This window comes from Pseudopipra pipra, chromosome 1 (assembly GCF_036250125.1).
Source record: "Pseudopipra pipra isolate bDixPip1 chromosome 1, bDixPip1.hap1, whole genome shotgun sequence".
NCBI lineage: Eukaryota > Metazoa > Chordata > Aves > Passeriformes > Pipridae > Pseudopipra > Pseudopipra pipra.
The window spans coordinates 16,490,890-16,510,672 of record NC_087549.1 but is presented as its reverse complement, the minus strand read 5'-3'; the positions used below and the strand labels follow the sequence as shown (position 1 = coordinate 16,510,672).

The window sequence follows — 19,783 nt, the reverse complement described above, 5'->3', positions numbered from 1 at the left end:
GACTGACAAACCCTAAGTGCAACCTATGAGAAACAATAGTAAACCTTTCACTGGTTTCCACACAGGCCCCCAAAACAGAAATTCAACATCTTCTCTAAGTGGCAAATCAAAGCAAATTCCCCTCACCAAGTAGCCATATTTTGACAGACTTTTAATGACTTCACAAAATACCAAATTTGGTTTTTCCCCTTAGAGAATTTAATCCTATTTTCCTGAAATTTACTCATTTTATCAGAGTAGATGCAATTTAGCTCTATCCCAAGTTTAACTAGAAAATTTCTTTTTAAATTACTATAAATATAAATTCGATACTAACAGAAAATGGCTAAAAAAACCCAAACAACTCCTTTTTTCAGTGACACAGAGTGCTCAGAGATTCTGATTTAAGTGTGTGGAATAATCACCCAGTTCTGCAGTCAGGAGTGCAAATGGAAGAAACGCAAAGCAGAGTGAGGATTGCAAAGACCTTATTATTTGTTTTTTAAACAAAAATAACTAAAGATAAATCAGAGAGAAATCCTGACTCTTGGAAGATTATATCTGTGTACTCAGTAGCGAACACCAATATTTGAGTCAATACAGATAAGCTTACTTGAGAGAGAGCAATAGCTTATATCCAAAGGAATATAACAAAGAGGAAAAGTGAGAAGTATGGATTATAACAGTATGAGCAGGGCCTAATAATGAACCATTTTATAAGAAGATGTTTTTAAAAGGATTTTCTGGAGTTCCTTGATCCTAGTCTGATCCTTATGAGCTCCTTCCCTGAAATATATCAGAATACTTCAAGATGGAAACTTGGCAGTGGTCATAATGACTTCTCATGGATTCCCTGCCCAGGTTTCTCTGTCTCTTACTGTCAACCAGTGAAACTATGTATCAGGGACTTCAGTTGCTCTGTTAGGATGACTTTCCTATTGATTTTTGGAGCTACAAAATGGGAAAATGCAGGGGGGGGGAAACATGGCAAAAACCCCAAACCACCAAAACCAAAAAAACACAAACCCCAAGAGAAAAAAAGCCCTGGTCTCGCCAGCTGGCTGGGCTTGAAGAGTGAGAAAGTAGCTTTTTCACTCATATAGAGATTAAGGGTAAAAATGACACTTCATTATTAATATAACGTTATGTTAAAACAACCTAAAAAATGGTGATTCAAGCTTTTGGTACTGTCCTGTTAAAGTACTTTAATCTTGCCGTAAGAAGTGAACAAAAACCCAGAATTGTTCAGAAAATATGCTACCACTCAATCTCATCCTCGGGAGTACTGAAAGTCATGTAAGCAACAATTGTAATGTAGTCTTTTCTCTGTTATTTGGAATCAGGAACCCAGACTAATTTCAGCTATTATAATAACAGCCTTTTCTGTGAACAAGGTTTGACAATTTAATATTTGAAGCAGCTGGAGTCACACCTCTCAGAATAACAAAAGAAAAAAAATCTTTAGATATCTTTCATCAATTAAAACTCTTGGAGTAAAATTATTTTACTTATTTTAAAACTATGAATTTCTTTGAAGACTATAGATGTGGTATTATCATTCTACTTTGAAATTAGGTGATTAAAAAGACAGCTATACTGGTGTCATATGTTTATAGTAAAACTCAATAGCTTAAGCTATTTAGCAGTCTGTATTAAATTGGTCATTATTATATTTAAACACATCACTAATATTTGAGCCAAAACTAATCATTTTTATTGACAAAAATCTAAAAAGAGCACTGAAAAAGTGATTTCAAATCATATCAAGCAACTAAAATAGTAAATCTCTTTAAATTTTATTTCAAAAATACATTGAATAGTTTGATTTTCTTTAAATGTCACCCTACGGTGACTTTTTTATTGGCATCTGCTCGCTTGGCAGGCATGTTAAGCACTGAACCAATGAATGAAATACTACCCAGTGAGTTGGAGTATATAAAACCTGCTAGTCCTTCCTCTCAGAAACCTAGGAGATTCATAGTTAAATGGAAAGTGATGTGAAATGACCTTCTCGTCCTTCTGTAGATTATATAGTCAGCATCTATATGACACAAACTTGGCCTTGAACTAGAAAAACAAACCAGAAGTTAATAGTTATACAACTAACACTCACCTCTATTCTTAAAAAAAATCTGAGACTGCAAGCTTCAGCTATTTTTGGAAAGCCTGTAGCACAATAATTCATGTGTATTTAGCAGTATGATAAAAAATATATTCGCTATCCACTAGGTATGTTTGGTATACAATATTTTGCTACTAGCCTATTCATAACTGGATTAAGTAGTCAGTATTACTGCTCTGTGTTTGAAATACAATGACAAATAAAAATATTTGGCACAACCTTGTTAAAACTTGCAAAATATTCTTCTAAGGAAGAAATTCTTATATCAATGAGAAAATAATTTCATAGCTAGTATATATAACTTAAAACTATTGCATTATAACTAATTTTACACCAAATTCTGAAAATATTTATATTTTAAATAACATTTTCAGGTACATTTATTATATATTCTGGAGAATAGAATACTTAATACTCACTAAACTCCTCTGCAAAATCACAAAAAAAATTTTCTAGCATATAACTAATCCTGCCTTTCATTTTCCTTTTCCAGATGGCAACGCAAATCCATTAAGAATTCATTCTGTAGACAGTCTATAGGCCTTGGCTTCCTGTTCCTGTAGAATAACTAATCTAATACAGTTCATCATGTGAAATTCTTCTTAAGTAGGTGATCCAACAACACTTAAAGAAGCAGGGATTATTGTCTAATATACACTTAATAACATGACACAGATTTTGTTCATGTCCAGTGTTGGGTTTAAAACATTTAAGAGTGAGGAATCCTAAGTAAAGCTTGAATTTGAATCATCCAAGTTCAAGCCACTAAATGGCCACTCACTGAAACATATCTGAAATTGTCAGCTTTACCACATATTCACAAGATAAAATCATGAACTTATGTGTATACAACATAATTACATGATGGATGTAGACTACGTTTGCAGCAATGTTCTCTAATTCATTTAACTCATGGTAGCCGCCAGAATGAATATGATAAAATAAGACTGTGTTGTTTCTTTTACATTACAAAGAATTTATCTTCTTCCAAAAAATTGCAGCTAGATGTTTTAGATGGGATGAATCACATCATGGGAATATGTATTTCTCTTTGTTGATTAGAGCAAGGATCTGAATGGCATAGACTAGGTATCTAACTTCCATAGTTAGATGCCTTACTAAAACAAGAGGAAATGTATTCCAGCAAAGGATTCAGTGACATGCATGCACACCTATTTACTTTGCATGCAAGCCTAAAATTTATATGCACATAAATCAGCAGTGTTTAAGGGCAGCACTTCAAGACAACATTCATGTATTTAGATCATCTCCACTTGGATTATACAGATTAAAACACAAATCATGTCACTGCATCTGACTCTAAAGGTCCAGAATATACACTTAAGGTTGAAGATTTTTTTCATTTGGATTTTCATGTCCATTTAATATGCAGAAGATATGCTTCTAAGTTTTCTGTTTCTGGGTAACCACCTGTACATTCTTTTCTTGCTAAATTGCACACAATACAATGAACCAGATTCTACCCATTTTTATTGTATTTGTTATATAGCTATACAATCTTCTTACTTAAAGGGAGAAATGGACTGTACTTTTGTATGGTTAATTGCATGCATTGTAAATTTCAGAAAATAGTTTATTTTTCATACTTAATGAAAATAATAATGGGAAATAAATTCATATTCATATTCAATGCACATTGAGAATATTTAATTTCTATTGGGGTAGGAGGGTGCATTATTTGTTTCTAGCACAACGAATACAACCTACATATTTTTCTGGCTCAAAGCAACCTGACTCCGTCCTTATCCCTCTTCCGTGTTATTCAATAACTCTCAAATTTAAATTCAAAAAAGAGTCAAATGAAAAGACATGTACCTACCACAGTTAAGTCCACTCAGAAAATTTTCAAATCAAACCAATATTCTGGCAATGAGTTAAATTAACATAAAGCATTATTTACATGAATGTTGTGAATGTTTCCTTTCCATACTGATAATAGAAAATTTTAAAAAATTACTTCATCAATTGTAAATAAATATTACAATTAAATATTACCTTTCTTAGGTTTATTGTCTCTGGGATTAAAACTAGTTCTGTATCTGCCTGATATTCTATTCACAATGATGTCTTGGTTCTGGCCAGGATTTCTGAAGTCTATCTTAGATAAAACTCCAGTTTATGTACTTTTGAATGAAGCTTAGTTAGCTGACTGGAGAAAATTGCAGAAAAGCACTTTCATAAATTTTTTAATGTTGAGCTCTTAAAGTTCAGTTTTAAGAATTTACTAAGCATCATTCTGGTACAAGATCCTTTGAAAATCTTGCAGAACAGAATGGCGTTAAGAGAAATAACATGTCAATATAGTTGAAAGAATACAAAAAAAAGGAAAAGGGGTGTGAACTTAGCATCAACTACTGGGATTACTTATACAGTAGGTATTTCTTTCTATTGTTAATAATAAATATTTGTATGTGCATCCCTAGTATTGCATGATGTTGAATTTCATTAAATTTCTTCATTAATTCATGTTTTTTAAATATTTTCAGTTTTTATTAGAAGTGCCCTGTGATAGAGCCAGTTTTGCTGTCTTTATGCAAAATTTTGGTGAACAAATACACAAAATATAGATTTTGTCTTAAAAAACAGTTTTATGGTTACCTAAAATAAAATAAAAATGTGGAAATAAATAAATAGTCACTTTTCTTGGAAGTCATTTTGCTTTCAAGTCATTTGGAAAGGAAAGGTGGGCTGACTTACTTTTTAAAAAATACATGGTACAAGCTGGATCACTGTCATCTCTTTCTCCTAAAATTAGTGCCTTGAATCTTTATACAGTTGGACATACAAGTATTTGGAGCAGTCTTTGTGGTTTCACTCCATCTTGTTGACAAGTAATCATTGTTTGAACAATGTAGTCTCACTGAAGTGAACCACTTTGAAGTGGTTGCTTGTATAAAAAGAGGGTGTGAAGCAGAATCAGATTCCTCCCTACGGTAGCATTTTGATATTTTAGATCATACTCTATCATTTCTACCTCCCCTTCAGTAAATTATTACTTAATTCAATAATTGCTTAGTTTGTGTTTAAAAATATTGAAGCTAGATATTCAGCCAGGCATTTCCATCCATTTTAACTTAAGATGCAGAGTTAAATCCTCTACATTTAAAAAAAAATCAGTCCATACACGTCTGCCCCATTTCTTAAATGAAATTAAGATGTGCACAGCAGTGATGATGGATTCAAGTTATTAAAGCAAATGTTTTACTGTAATGCAGTGAAGTATTATCGTAAGTACCATTTGTTTCTAATTTCCTCTTGATGCGAAGTTGTTATTTGGCACATTCTGCTACTTGCAATCTGTCCTTGCCTATCTTTTTCTTTCCAAATGTAAACAGAGTTTGAAATCAAATCAAACAGTACTGAAATAACTCTACTGTGACACGACTGTTGTCTAACAATTCTAGATGCAGTGAGCTGTCTAACAGAAAACACATGTTGACATCATTGTTGGCTCTATGTGTGTCTTCACTGGCAGAATAAAATTAGTATGTTGACCTTCCAGTGTTGGCAAAAAATTACTCTTTCAAGGATATTATTATTAATAATAATCCGAAAGTTCTGTTGTTTGACTCTATTTATTTCTTCTCTCTGTTGTCTATGTACAGTTATCAGGGCTATCTCCAGGAATTCAAGAAAAGACACAAGCAAAAGCTGAAAATAGCATAAGTGTGTGATAGAAATGTGTCTGTGAATACAAGCTGGTTATTCAAGAATTGAAGAGAATAGTGGATTTTAATTTCCCTGTTTACAGTAAGCAAACTGGATCTACCTTCATTGCCAAATTTTAAGTAATCTTACCACAAAATGTCATGCAATAAAATTCTTGCAATTTTTTAATATTATATTTTGCTGTAAACATAAACCAAATGTTTCCACAGAAACTAGACATTTTCCCAATTGTATACAATTTTTCTAGCTTCTTGGTAGGAAAAGAGAGTTCTAATTTAAATTTTATGCATTTTGATGGCTGCTGAGAATTGATACCTAATTTTCTGATAGCATAGCTCGAGGCCACACTTACATACCTTACTGTGTATGTTCAATATATCTTTTTGCTCTAACAGAAAGAAGCAAGCTGGCATAAAATTTATTTTACTGTTAAAAATATTAACCTAAATAGAAGTACAGATGACACCATTATGCAAAGCAGAGAATACAAATTAGTTTATGTGCATCGGGGAAAAAAAAATCTCCAACCTCTGCATTTTAATTGTAACCAGTGCTGGATTTCAGTGTTGAACAATTAATGATCATTACACCACTTTAAAATATCAGTGGGAGAGTGTCAAAGAATATGAGTCTTCCATGTTTACAAAAGATTTTTCCTGTGGCACACTGTGTGCCTTTGTGAGTCATTTATCTTGTAGCTTAAACCTGTCATGCTATGAAATATTGCAACTGTGATTCTTCATGACAGAATAATGAAACACTGGAAAAAAGTCCACTCTGAAATGACTTTTCCACAGAATTTTTGACTTGAGAACCTGGGAAGCTGCAGATGAAATAGCTTTTCTTTTCACTCCATCAAAAACTAATCCAGGCCAATGAGTTCCCTTCTACACACTAAATATGCTATTCCATTGTTTGTGGTTTTTTTCTATATTGACCTGGTTTTAGCTTTTTCTTTTCCCCCCAAATTGTTCTTTGTTACTCATGTAACAAAGTATCTCATGTACTATATTGGATGTCAAAATAGTTCCTGAAGAGCTTCCATTCAGCAAATATTTGATTGCTATATTTCACACTGAAGGTTTGAGCAATAGAGAAGATTATGGAAGATTTTTTGCTGTTTCCTTTAGGAAAATTACTTTATCTTATGTCAGCAGTTTTGCTGGAGTACCCCTTCATTCTCAAAAAACGTGGTTTGACTTTTTGTTGTTGTGAATAATCTCTGACAAATCTACACGTTGTGATGTATACTAGTAGGTGAGTTGAAGATATTATGCGGTGTCTTTTTCCACAGCATTTTTTGGTGACCATCTTGTCAGTGAGGGATCCCTACATATCAAGAATTGCAAGTGAAAACTCTTTTCCTAATGCAATGTCTTCTATCAGGACCCGAAACAATAGAATTGTAGGTAATTATTTTAAAATTTCAGACTGAGACAAATAATTATATTGAATGCAAAAAAAATTTCATTTAAATCAATTGCCAAAATGACTTTGACTTTCTCAATGGTTGTTACTGGAATAATTCTAGTGATGATAGATTAGAGAAAGATCATAGATCGAAAGAAATATTAACCCCTACACCACTGTACAATTCAAAGAAAGATTTGTATTTTAAAATTTGAGCTTTTGGGTGCAAGGAATACTACTTCTGATTACTGTGGAAGTATACTGGAAAAACAGCATCTAAAATGGAAATATTTATTTTGGTACTTGTGTCAATGCATCATGTCATTCTCATTTTTGTCTGGCAGGTATTTTTTTACCTTTCTCCTTCAACACACAGGCATTTTTGTTTTCTGTATGCAGAAAAGTGGATGAAAAAAATTATATATTCTACACGTACCTGAACTAATTGTCAAAATACACTATTTAAATACAAGAAAAAGAGTAAAGGTCTATCCGGAGATAGGGCAGACAGTCTATCATAATCATATTTCAGAATATGTCATTGAATTCTTTTATATTTTGATGGAAGTGGGAGGACATAAACTTTCCAGTTTATCTAAAACAAATTAGTTATATCAAAAGCACATGTTTCTAACAGCTAGAAATAAATCAAGAATTGTACAAACGAGTTTAATTTTTCCTTAATATTCTGGAGGAATAAGGATAGATTGCCATGACTTAGAAGAGTGTACTTTTAAAAATTTATTTATTTTGTAGTAGCCTATGCACCTCTACGCTATCCATAAGAACAAAATGATGTTCAGTATGTGGCATACTGCTTACCAAGAAGCCAAAGTGAACAACCATCAACTGTTATCCTAAGCATTGTTTCATAATAAAGTGAGATAAAATAATTCATAAATCCAGAGAGATACAACAGTGCTGTATAAGTCCTGTCTTTGTGTGGGACAGAAGACATAGGCTAAAATTTAGTCTAGTCAGCAGAAGAAAATGTTACTATGGGAGTAAACTTTTGATGGAAGATCTGGTAATCTACAAAAACCAGGCAGACACATGCTGCTCTAATCTCATTTGTCAGTAAAGAGAAATTCAAAAGATAATGATAAATATAAGCATTTAGAGGAAATAGTGCACTATAAAAATGATAAAAGTGTTAACAGAAGTATCAGTTTAAAACAGCTTTTTCTCATTAATATTTTTTATGTAAAAGCAACCATACAAATCATCCAGAATGTATTCAAGCAACAAAAAGATAGGAATGAGACCAAACCTACTTACCAAATTCCTTAGGAACAGTGATAGAGTAAACACAGTTGTGACCAACACTATAATTCTTGGGGTAGTTTGGTGATAATACAGTCCCTTCAGAGCCTGTTGACCGGCTTCCACAGGGTGCTGGAAAGTGAAGGAAATCAGTTTTTAATAATGTAATATCATATATATTAAAAAATCAGTTTAAATTGATTTTTTGTGTGTTGGTATATGATGTTGCAGGAAATTTTATTACATTTCTGCACTGGATTAAATTTTTGCATCCTGTGACATACTGAGAATGTGCAACTTTCTCATATATCAAAAAAGAATTGATGGCACTCTGAAGTTTTCCAGATCAATTTTTTTTTCTTTACTATTTATCAACTATCTTAATAAATAAATTATGTGCTTTATACACAGTATGCTATTATTTACAGCATACAAAACTATTATTCATTCATATGATGCTTTATACTATAATAAAACATAGATTATGCAGCCTTTCTGCACACTGGTAAATTCTTACTCATGTCAATAGACTCATAATTCAAAATAATATCTACAACTACTGAAATAGGAAAGTCAGGATTTCTTGACTGACCATGATGTACCACTTATTTATATCTCAATTACTTATAACTATATATATAAGGTTATGAGCACACACTTTTCTTTATCACACAAACATCATGTTTATTCTACCATTAACAGCTATAATACTTGATAAAATGGCAGGTAAATAACGACGTTATTTACCACAATAATGTGTTTTTCTAAGGTTTACAACAAAACTTAATATTTGTCATTATTCAAAACTGTCAAAGTAGAAACAGTGTTATTTCTTCTTTTTCTTCATCAGATATCCGGGTGATTATTCAATGTTAGTGCTTTCCTATGTCTATGACCTGCTTCTCACATACACATAGTGATTTAGGAGTTTGTTGTCTAGACTGTGGCATATCTTTGGAATATTTTTCTAACTGTTTTGGAATATAAAACATTTTTTAGTTAGTTTAGTGTTAACTTATCTATTTAACAAATTTATTTCCTGTTGAGACATGAATGTATAAATAAAGTAGTACTCAATGTTTCATTTGCTAAACACATCTGGGATTTTTTACAGTATTCTCTCAAAACATTAATATGTTGTGCATTATATTAAATAAGAAAAAGGTGGTTTTCTTACTTTTATTGCATAAGATTTTATCTCATTACTTGTCATCCTAAATACAAGATATTTCTTAGTGTAGCTACATATCATGTGTTTTAAGACCACTTAATTCACACAAAATGTTTGGTGGAGTATACCATGAAAAGAGCACATCTTTAAAATGTAGCAACTTAAGGCCCCATCACTGTGAGAATGGATTTCTGCAATTTGCATTAACATGGATTCCTTTCAGTATGCTGTAGCTGCAGAGTTTGACAGACCGTACCTGAAACAGGAGCAGACAGCACCTATTGCTCCGGTCTGCACACACAGTTTGGAAATGATTTAATGGGCTAGTGTGAAAGTCATGATATTTGAAATATGTCAACAGAAGGGTCTCGACTTTTGCTTGCACAAGTGTGTATAGATGTGATAGATGTGGCACATATATTAGAGTTAAGCAAATCAGTCAGGGCCCAGAGCAGGACACAGTGCTCAGTACGGTGGATGGGCACACTCCGAGACATGAGTGAACACCAAGACTATCATATTCACACAGAATATAGTTCTGAGGCTAAAAGAATTATCTCAGCATCTTCCCTCAGTCCACCATCATGTAAAATATCAGAAATTCATGCTTTCCTTTGAACACATGTTTAGATAATGGAGCTATTGGATTTTTTGCTAAAAAGTAGTAAGAATCTTAGCTGACCCTCATATGCAGAGACTTATTTGCCTTGAGTTACTGGAAAAACACAAAGTAGAAAATCTTCATTACTTGAGTGTGGCAGGTAGTTCTGATGAAATCAGATCTGCTTACCATCTTCTAAGTACTCAAGATTTTCTATTCCAGATTTTGGATAAAACAGAAGAGAACATGAAAGAATGTAAGCAACAAAAGCATTAAAATAAGTGAAATAAGACTGTCAGAAAAGCTTATTACTTATCTCTAACTCCATTTCCTTACTGTTTATGAGTTGCATAAATAAGCCATTGCAACAAAGACCAATAACACTGTTCCATTCCAGCAGTCATATCACTATTATACTTTCCTAATCCACAGATATAAATAATGTGTAAATTTAAGGAAAAACTATGATTCTACTAAAGTCAAGGCCATGAAAACAAAAATGGACAGAATTTCACCTTTAATGAAACTTGAAGTCATGTCACACAAAAACAATACTTAAAGTTAATAGCTATGTATTTAGCTCTCAAAATATAGCAGACCTTCCTTTAAAGAAAAATAAAGATTTTTTTATACCCTGATTCTTTCTTATTCTTACAAGCTATGAAATTAATAAAGGTATCTTCTTAATTGTAAAAGAGGGTTTTTACAAAACTACTAGTATGCTTAAACCAGAGCAAAATATATTTACCTATCTATATATCTAGACAAAATATTTCATGATACTTGAAAGGTGATATTATCACAGCTGATATAGATCTCTAAAAGGGATTAAACCCAACCATTTTTAGAAATTAAAAAAAACCAAAAAACAACAAACCAAACAAACAAAAAACCCCCAAACAAACAAAAAAACACTTAAAAAAAAATGCAAAACCCAAGCCAAACAAAACCCAACAAAACCCCCCCAAAAAAAACCCCAACAACCCACAAAATAAAATCTAGCACCTTTAAAAATCTGAGAGTTCTCATTTATATTGAAGTTTGGTAAAAATAACTTAAGAATCTCTAAAAGGTGAAGATAATACCATTTCATTTTACAGTTGATAATAATTAAAATGTTTATATGACACATTCAAACATCTAAATGTTTTCCCCACACACTGAATTCCATGAAAGAAACATACATCTGCACTGGATTTATAGTGGGCACATATCCGTTCACACAAGTGAATCTGGCACAGAGCTGTTCACACAAGAGAAGAGATGAAGTGCAAGTCTGGAAGCAGGATTTCCAGCAGGGATCTTTCAGGTACAAAGACTCTCAACAAGAGGTGTCTGCAGCCTTTGCTACAATGTGCTCAGTACAGACTGGAGTAAGGCATGAACTATTTGTCACTCTGACATATGCAACATTTAGTTTGCAGCAAGAACAAAATACCTATATTGAGTATTTCATAGTCTTCTCTTTCTGGACTTTTTCCCTCTGGCCCTTCTGAGTTTACTTTTTCCCTTACTGTCTTATTTTCCAATTGCTTCAATAATGGCTCTTTACCTTCACAAGAATTCACATTCCTGGGTCTCAAAAACAACTAGTATAAAGGAAAGTTGCTTCAAGATGTAAGCACCCAGTTGACCTTTGCAAGCTGAGAAAATGTTTAATCTTAAATCATTAGGTAGTAAACCATTAAGTTCTCATAGCAGTCAGACTGGCCTGCAAGACATTTCTAAAAGTATTTGTGGGAAGGAAGAGGTTTGCTTGATATTTTAGTAAACTCATAGATTTCACTGACTATATTTCCTTTCTTACCTTTTGGGAAATGTTTACTTTAAAATCCAGAAGTTTCAAGAAGAGATGATTCTACTCTTACGATCACTAAACATTAATGCTCAGAAATCAAAGATGAACATGAAACCCTAGCTACAGTGAATTGAAAATCTTAACCTAATACAAAAATAAAATATACTTTTGCCTCTGAAAAACACCTAGCATCAGGTTGTAGTTGTTTGGATGGATGAAAAAGTTCCACTACCACCATGCTAGCCATTGACTTTCACTTACTCTTATTGGAGCTAAGTAGACCCCATTGCCTTCGCTTCAGTTTTACAGTGCAATGATTTATTTAGTTTCCTAAAAAATTAAAAAACTAGAAGTTCTGAAAATCAACTTGTCTAATTATTATGCTAGCATTGAAAAGTCTGCCTACAGTAAAAAGCCTAGCAAACCCATCACACCCACAAATATAAACTGTTACACAAAAACAAACTAATAGACAAACAAAAGCAAAAATTGTTGAGAACCATTTCTCTGGGAATGAAAAATATCCTGCAGAATAAAACAAACCAACCAACCAGCAAAAAAAAAAAAAGTTCAGGAGTCAAATTATATTTTCTAATGTAATTCTACAATAATACTTCAGTATTTTTTAATAATGTTTGCTTAGACACTGAAATACTGTATCACTTTATGTATTTATTTATGCTCTAGCTTATTCCAGTTTATTCACAAAAGTGTAACCCAGTATGTTGTCCGTATCCTGCCTTCCAGGGTCAGCAATGGAACAGTAGGGGAAAAAGGGACTTGGCTCTGGTAAGAAGTGATAAGAATCAGTGTGTTGATGCATTGCTCACTGTTTCCTTGAAACATTATTAGCATTAATGGCAAAAAGTTCCTCTGTCTGCTGAACTTTAATGGTACCTTGCCTTGTAAAATAGCATCCCCTGAAACCTTTGAAAAAGCCCTATCACAACAACAACGAAGTATCACCCATTCTGTATCTAAATTGGTGAGCTTTTTTATCTGGATGATTACCTACCTTGATCATTAGTATTCATGCACCTTTGTCAAAGAACTAACTCTACCCCTTCATGGCAATGCATTAGTAAATGGAGAATACAATATAAAATTCATTACCATCATCAGTCAAACCTTTTATCAAATTTCAGCATTCACTAGTTGTAAAAGAAATGTAGATGAAAACTACAGAGGCAAAATCGCCCAGCCGAACAACAGATCCTTAAAATCTATGCTTAACTAGTACTATAAAGTAAAATTTTCTGCACATCCAGTAAAACAATATTGGATTAAAAGCCCCTGTTATGTGCTTATTGCTCACGTTTTCCATTGTGCCTTTGCAGTTTAACCAAAAGAAAGAACACCAAAGGCAAAACTTCAGTAAAAGAAGTGTGAAGAATGGACTACATAAGTATGAGAATCAATCTCAAATATCTTCAACTTTTAAGGAAATTAATATTTTTGCTATGAAATTTTTTTCTGCAGCTTGAAGTTTTTAATTCTTACTGCTGCTTTCAGATCACCTACTTATGAGCTCCTACAGCTAAGATCTAATATAATTTAATTATATTTGCAGATTTAAGTGCCATATTGCACCATCCATTTTTAAGCAGCAGTCCTCAATGGAATCAACAGGGAATACTGCTTAAAAATGAATGGCACAATATGGCTTTATGTCATGCAGATAAATTTGATTACACAGCTACAAATGCAATAAAAAATTAAGAATAACAGTGTATACACTCTGCAAAAGGAGTAAAAACATGTCTTGAAGAATCGGTAATGGGATACTGATTTTTAATCTAATGGGCTACTTTATAAAAATCCAGACTAGGACACCTAGTATTTAATTGGTCTAAATGAGAAGATTAAAAAAAGTTTGTTAACGACATGATGTATGTGTATAGAATTTAATATATTGTTGTGTTTTAACCCCAGCCGGCAACTAAACAGCACAAAGTCCTGCTTGCTCCTTTCCCACTGTGAGGAAGGAGGAGAATTTGAAGGGTGAAAATGAGAATTATAATGAAAAGGAAAATCACAGAGTCATAGAATCAGCCAGGTTGGAAAGGACCTTCAAGATCATCGAGTCCAACCCTTGATCCGACACCGACACGGTTACTAGACCGCGGCACTAAGTGCCCCATCCAGTCTTATCTTAAAAACCCCAGGGACGGAGAATCCACCACTTTCCTGGGCAGCCCATTCCAATGCCTGTAACCCTCTCTGTAAAGAATTTATTCCTAATATCTAACCTAAACCTCCCTGGTACAGCTTAAGACCATGCCCTCTTGTCTTACTGATAGCTGCCTGGGAGAAGAGACCAATTCCCACCTGGCTACAACCTCCCTTAGGTAGTTGTAGAGAGTGATGAGCTCTCCCCTGAGCCTCATCTTCTCCATGCTGAACAGCCCCAGCTCCCTGAGCCTCTCCTCATAGAGCATGTGCTCCAGTCTCTTCACCAGCCTTTTTGCTGTTCTCTGGACCTGCTCCAGCACCTCAACATCCTTCCTGAACTGAGGGGCCCAGAACTGGACACAGTACTCAAGGTGTGGCCTCACCAGTGCTGAGTACAGGGCAGAATCACTTCCCTGGTCCTGTTGGCCACACTGCTCCTGATAACAGGCTAGGATGCCATTGGCCTTCTTGGCCACTTGTGTACACTGCTGATTCATGTTCAACTTCCTGTTGATTAGAACTCCCAGGTCTCTTTCTGCCTGGCTGCTCTCCAGCCACTCTGTCCCCAGCCTGTAGAACTGCATGGGGTTGTTGTGGCCAAAGTGCAGGACCTGGCACTTGGCCTTGTTGAACCTCATCCTGTTGGAATCAGCCCAACTCTCCAGCGTGTCCAGGTCCCTCTGCAGAGCCCTCCTGACTTCCAGCTGATCGACACTCCCTCCCAACTTAGTGTCATCTGCAGATTTGCTAATGGATAACAATGAGACAGAAATATAACCCAAGAAAGACAAGTGATGAAAATGAAAACACTTGCTCACCACCAAGCAACCAACACCTTTCCAGTTACTGATCAGCAGCCCTGGGCCAACTTTCCTCCTAGATTATTGATGAACATGATGCCACAAGGTATGGAATATCCCTTTGGTCATTTGAGATCAGCTATCCCAGCTGTGTCACTTCCCAACTTCTTGTGCACCTCCAAACTGTTTGCTAGTGGGAGGGTAGGAGGAGCAGCCCTGACCCTTTGTAAACCCTGCTCAACAGTAACAAAAATGTATTATCAACACAGCACAAATTCAAAACATAGACCATACTAGTTACTGTGAAGAAAATTCACCCTATACCAACCAAAACTAGCACATACATTAAATCATTGGTTTCTCTTTTTCTTAGTCTGATTTAATATACAATGTAATTCTATTTATCCTTTGCAGTCCAATTATGAGATTTTCAGTTGCAATGATTTCTTGGTAAGTGGTTAAGTGGTTAAGTCAACACTAATTTATAGGTAACAAGGAAATAGATATAGTGACTGATATATCACCTTCCAGATACAAAATAATTTAAAAAGTAATGCAAAGGAAATTATAACATATATAAAATGGTAGTGAAATTTATTATGAAGTTCCAAATTAAAGGTATATTTATTGTGGATATCAGTCTGGATATGTGAAAGTGATGGAGCACTTAAAACTGTTTTGACAATACAGTGAATATGTGAAAGACAATCTGATCTAGAAATACATATTTTAGTTACTACTTGAAAATACAGAAATACATTAGAAATAAAAAGACACTAACAAATACAGAGACAGACACAGTGCACCACTGTAAGACTGAAAAACAGTTACAAATAAAAAAGTATAATGGAGAATATGGAAGATGTCCATACTGTCATCTCTTCAGTCTTCACAACATAGTTTAATTACAAAATCAAAATTGATTAAAAAAATGAGGGAGTAATATTTCTGCTCCATTCAAGAGCAGTAAGGTCTCAGCAGGAATATCACAGTAAGTTTTTTGCATTAAAAAAAAGGAAGAAAAGAAAAAGAAGGTTCTATTATCATATAGCAAGACGTTTTGAAATAATAGGTTTTGTTTAATCTCCAAAATAGAAGAATCTGAACATGAGCAGACTGGTCACTTTTTGAAGATGTGGTAGATTGAGATAAAGATTAGAGAAAATAATTTTTCTCTTCATCTATAAATGCTAGAACAAGAAACAACTGCCAGAAATTTTAGTATAATAAATTAATTTTAGATATTCTCATAACTACTTTTGGGAAGTTATTAAGTGTTTGGGTGACTCCTGGAAGAACAAGAGATATAAATATCTGTCATAATAGGTTAAGGATATCCAAGCAGAGAAGAGACAGTATTTTTTATAATGGGTTATGTATCTATCCATACTAATTGACCGCACCATGAGAAAGAGGTTTATTGGGCTAGCAATGCTAAACCCACAAACTGAATCCCATAATGTGATGGGCTATTTTATATTTTCTAGAAAAGGAACACATAAAAAAAAAGATCATGAATAAAGAAGTACAAAATGGGAGAACACCTAAAAGTCAATTCTTCCAAAATAAAATTAATAAAAATAAAAAAAGATTCTATTATAAACTTGAATTATTAAAAAGTATAAGTTTTCTAAAATATGTATAATCAATAAAGTATGTCTTTTAAGGAGAAAATCAAGGAGCTCAAAAACTGTGTAGCCGAGAAACATAATTTGACACATTTTAAGAATTACATTTCAAGATGAAAGTACCTCGTCATTTTAAATAATTTTTGTTGTTATTTAATACATTTTATATAAATACATAAAATTCAATTAAACACAATATCAAATTATTTCTATGTAAGTTTATTGAACTGTTCATCACCTTTTTCCTTTAAAACTATGAAAACCAGATCCAAAAGATTTTGTGTATTCAGTTTCTGTTTCTTGAAATCTTTTCAACAAAACTAAATGTTTTTCCAAAGGTATGAAAAGTAGATTTTATAGGACTGAGTATGAGACACACTTTTAGATTCATGGGAAAATGCCTAACTTTAGAAAGAAAGTTTGCTCTCAATTTAATGATTAATGATTACTAAATTTCAATTATATTAATTTTTCCTTAAGGAACTGTGGTGCATACAGTTTCAAAAACTTCTATATAGTTTTCTTAAGTACTGAAGTCATGCATTGCTTAAAATTAGTTAACTAAATTTACTCATTTTAGCCAAGTGTAAGGAAAGTGTGAAATGAATTTTCTAACAGAAACTGAGATGTGAGAGAAGGTCAAAATCCTACATATTGTTCTGCTTTAGAATGGGTTCTTATCTGACAGCTTCTTCATAATATTGGTTGCTATTCAAATAACCAATATATCAATTTGCAAAAGTATTACTTCCTTATTTTTTTTTCTATATTTTTCCAAACAAATGCAATTAACTGGAAATTAGACATATTTCTCTTCCTGTCCAATCTCAGTTAATTCATACCCATTTTAGATGGGCAGTAAAGTTCAGAACCATTAAAGCAAAACCCTGTGCTCCTATTTAAATTATTGAAGCTTTAGAGACAATATTAAATAAATTTGAAGAGTTCAGATTTCCAATTTTATAACCCAAAATCTAATTCTATATAATGACTCCATTTTTAAATGTCAGGGTAGAGCTACACATCATGAATTATTTATTATCAAATCCTGTGGCATGGAGATGTCAAAATATTTCATAGTTAAGCATAATCAGATATCAAATAAATATGTTTAATATATTAATAACTTTTAAATAAAAATAAAAAATACTCAGATTCAAATTAGTCTTAAGTTATGTGACTTTTTGATACCTTGTTTAACAGATGCACTAGCAAATTTTGAATCTAAAATAGCTGAATTGTAGACAATTATTAATCTTAATTCCTCATTTTTCTACTAATAATTAAAAAAAAACTTTCTGTAAGAACAATAATTCAACAGATAGCAGTAGATTAAACTAATTTCCAGCGTGGTATAGTCTTCTAGACTCTTAAGTGATGTTTAATGCATTAATATTTTTCTTCTTAATTTTTGAAGGAATTGTGTGCAGCTCATGAGGACTTTTTTCCATGTTCCTTACCCCCAGAGCAAGGGATGGGATATGAGTCCTCTCTGCCTCAGTGTCTCAGGGCAAGCTGGAGGATGGTGAGGTGTCTCCACTCTTTCATGTTTCTCATTGCACCAGAGTTCTCTGGCTCAAGATGATAAAACCACTACACTGTGTGGCACATTTCCAGGACTCTGTCCCGCTTCTGAAGCACCCACTTAATAAGCTTGTGTACTTTCATTCATGTAATGTTTTATTTTGTCTTGGTCAATAAAATGGAGTTAAAGTAGCAGGCTCTGAGAATGGGGCCCATCAAATAAGAGAAAATGCTGTCTAACGTATTTCGTGCTAGAATAAATGTCTTTGCAGTGAAACAGTCTCTACTAGTAATAGATGGAGGTGGAATAGGTCTTTGCAGTCAGCCTGTGCCTCGGCACAGGTTCACTCCTTTGAAAGAGTACACCAGTGTTATAGCTTATACAGATGAAAAAAAAATAGCTAAATAAAAGTTTAAACATGCTTTTCAAGTCAACTGTCTGCAGTAAAGCCTTGACATGATATTTAAGGAACTTCTGAAAGAAAATGAACAATCATTTTAAAACAATTTACCTGTCAACATAACAAATGAATAAAAAAGAAAAGAAAATTGGCAGTCTTCTGAAGAAGACTGTTTCAGAGTCTTTCAAGTGTATTTAGATAGCAAGAGGAAAGAAGCATTATATGACAGACGTGTAGAAGTAAAAATAAATCAGGGATTAACAAACCTAACACGTTTTAGCTACAATACCAGAATTGAGACATTGATGCATCAGAAAGTATGAATCAAAAATGGAGGATCTGCAAGGATTTACAGATCTCCTTACAAGAAATAATCATCCCTTCCAATGAGACACTTCCTCTTTTTCTTTTTTTTTTTTTTGGAGGCCATATAGCCTGCATATTATTTATTTGTTCAGCTGTGCACTCTCCAAACCTAAATTAAATTTCATTACTTATTTGGTTTAAGAAAGAATCAGTCCTACCATATGATGAAGAGCATAATAACGGCTTCTAAGTCATTTGACAGACAATGAAGTTAAGTTCTCACTGAGAATCTTTTTTGTTTCATAACCTTAGTGGATGAGGACATACTAAAAGATATTTATCTTTTCATAAAGCAGGCAAAGAGCCTACAAAATCTGAGGATGAAAGTTAAAATCATGAGCTTTCTTAGAACTCACTGACTTCATAAATTCATTTAGAACTTCACAGAACAAGGAATCTACTTATTATTAGAGAGCTCATAAGTGATATCAGCTCCTGAATCCTGTTTTGATAACAAGACACTCACTGTTTTAGGGCTAGGGAAGTTGTAATGTGTGTATTACCCATTCAAAACTCCTTGTTGTTGTATGCTGCGTATCTGAATGTCTCAAGAATGTTCCCTCACCCCAATGAGTTTTTAAGCACTAGTACTGAATCACAGTTGGTACAAAGAATAAGATTTTTCTTCAATCATCTGAAAAAATTGTTACAATACTAGAATGAAATTTAAGGTTTTCAAGCGATGATCACTTTTGTTTCCAAATGATTTTCAATATTTTTAGTATGTATGCACATCAGCAGTTTGAAAGGAAACTGCAGTAACAGTTAATGAGTGCAATTTTAAATTTAAAATCTGAGAGTTAATGATAAATTAACTTATCTGTCATTATAATCTGCTCAGTCTCAGTCAGTTTTCTT

The 19,783-nt window shown here is 33.3% G+C and overlaps 1 protein-coding gene across 4 annotated transcripts in view; it reads right to left on the bottom strand.

Annotated features, from left to right (window-relative positions):
- Positions 1–19,783, bottom strand: part of CSMD3 (CUB and Sushi multiple domains 3) — a 605,903-nt gene that overhangs the window by 138,266 nt on the left and 447,854 nt on the right. For all 4 annotated transcript variants that reach the window (XM_064646451.1, XM_064646458.1, XM_064646466.1 and 1 more), the window contains one exon: positions 8,480–8,596. In XM_064646451.1, the coding sequence (XP_064502521.1) occupies positions 8,480–8,596 (117 nt within the window). The remainder of the gene's footprint in view (positions 1–8,479; positions 8,597–19,783) is intronic.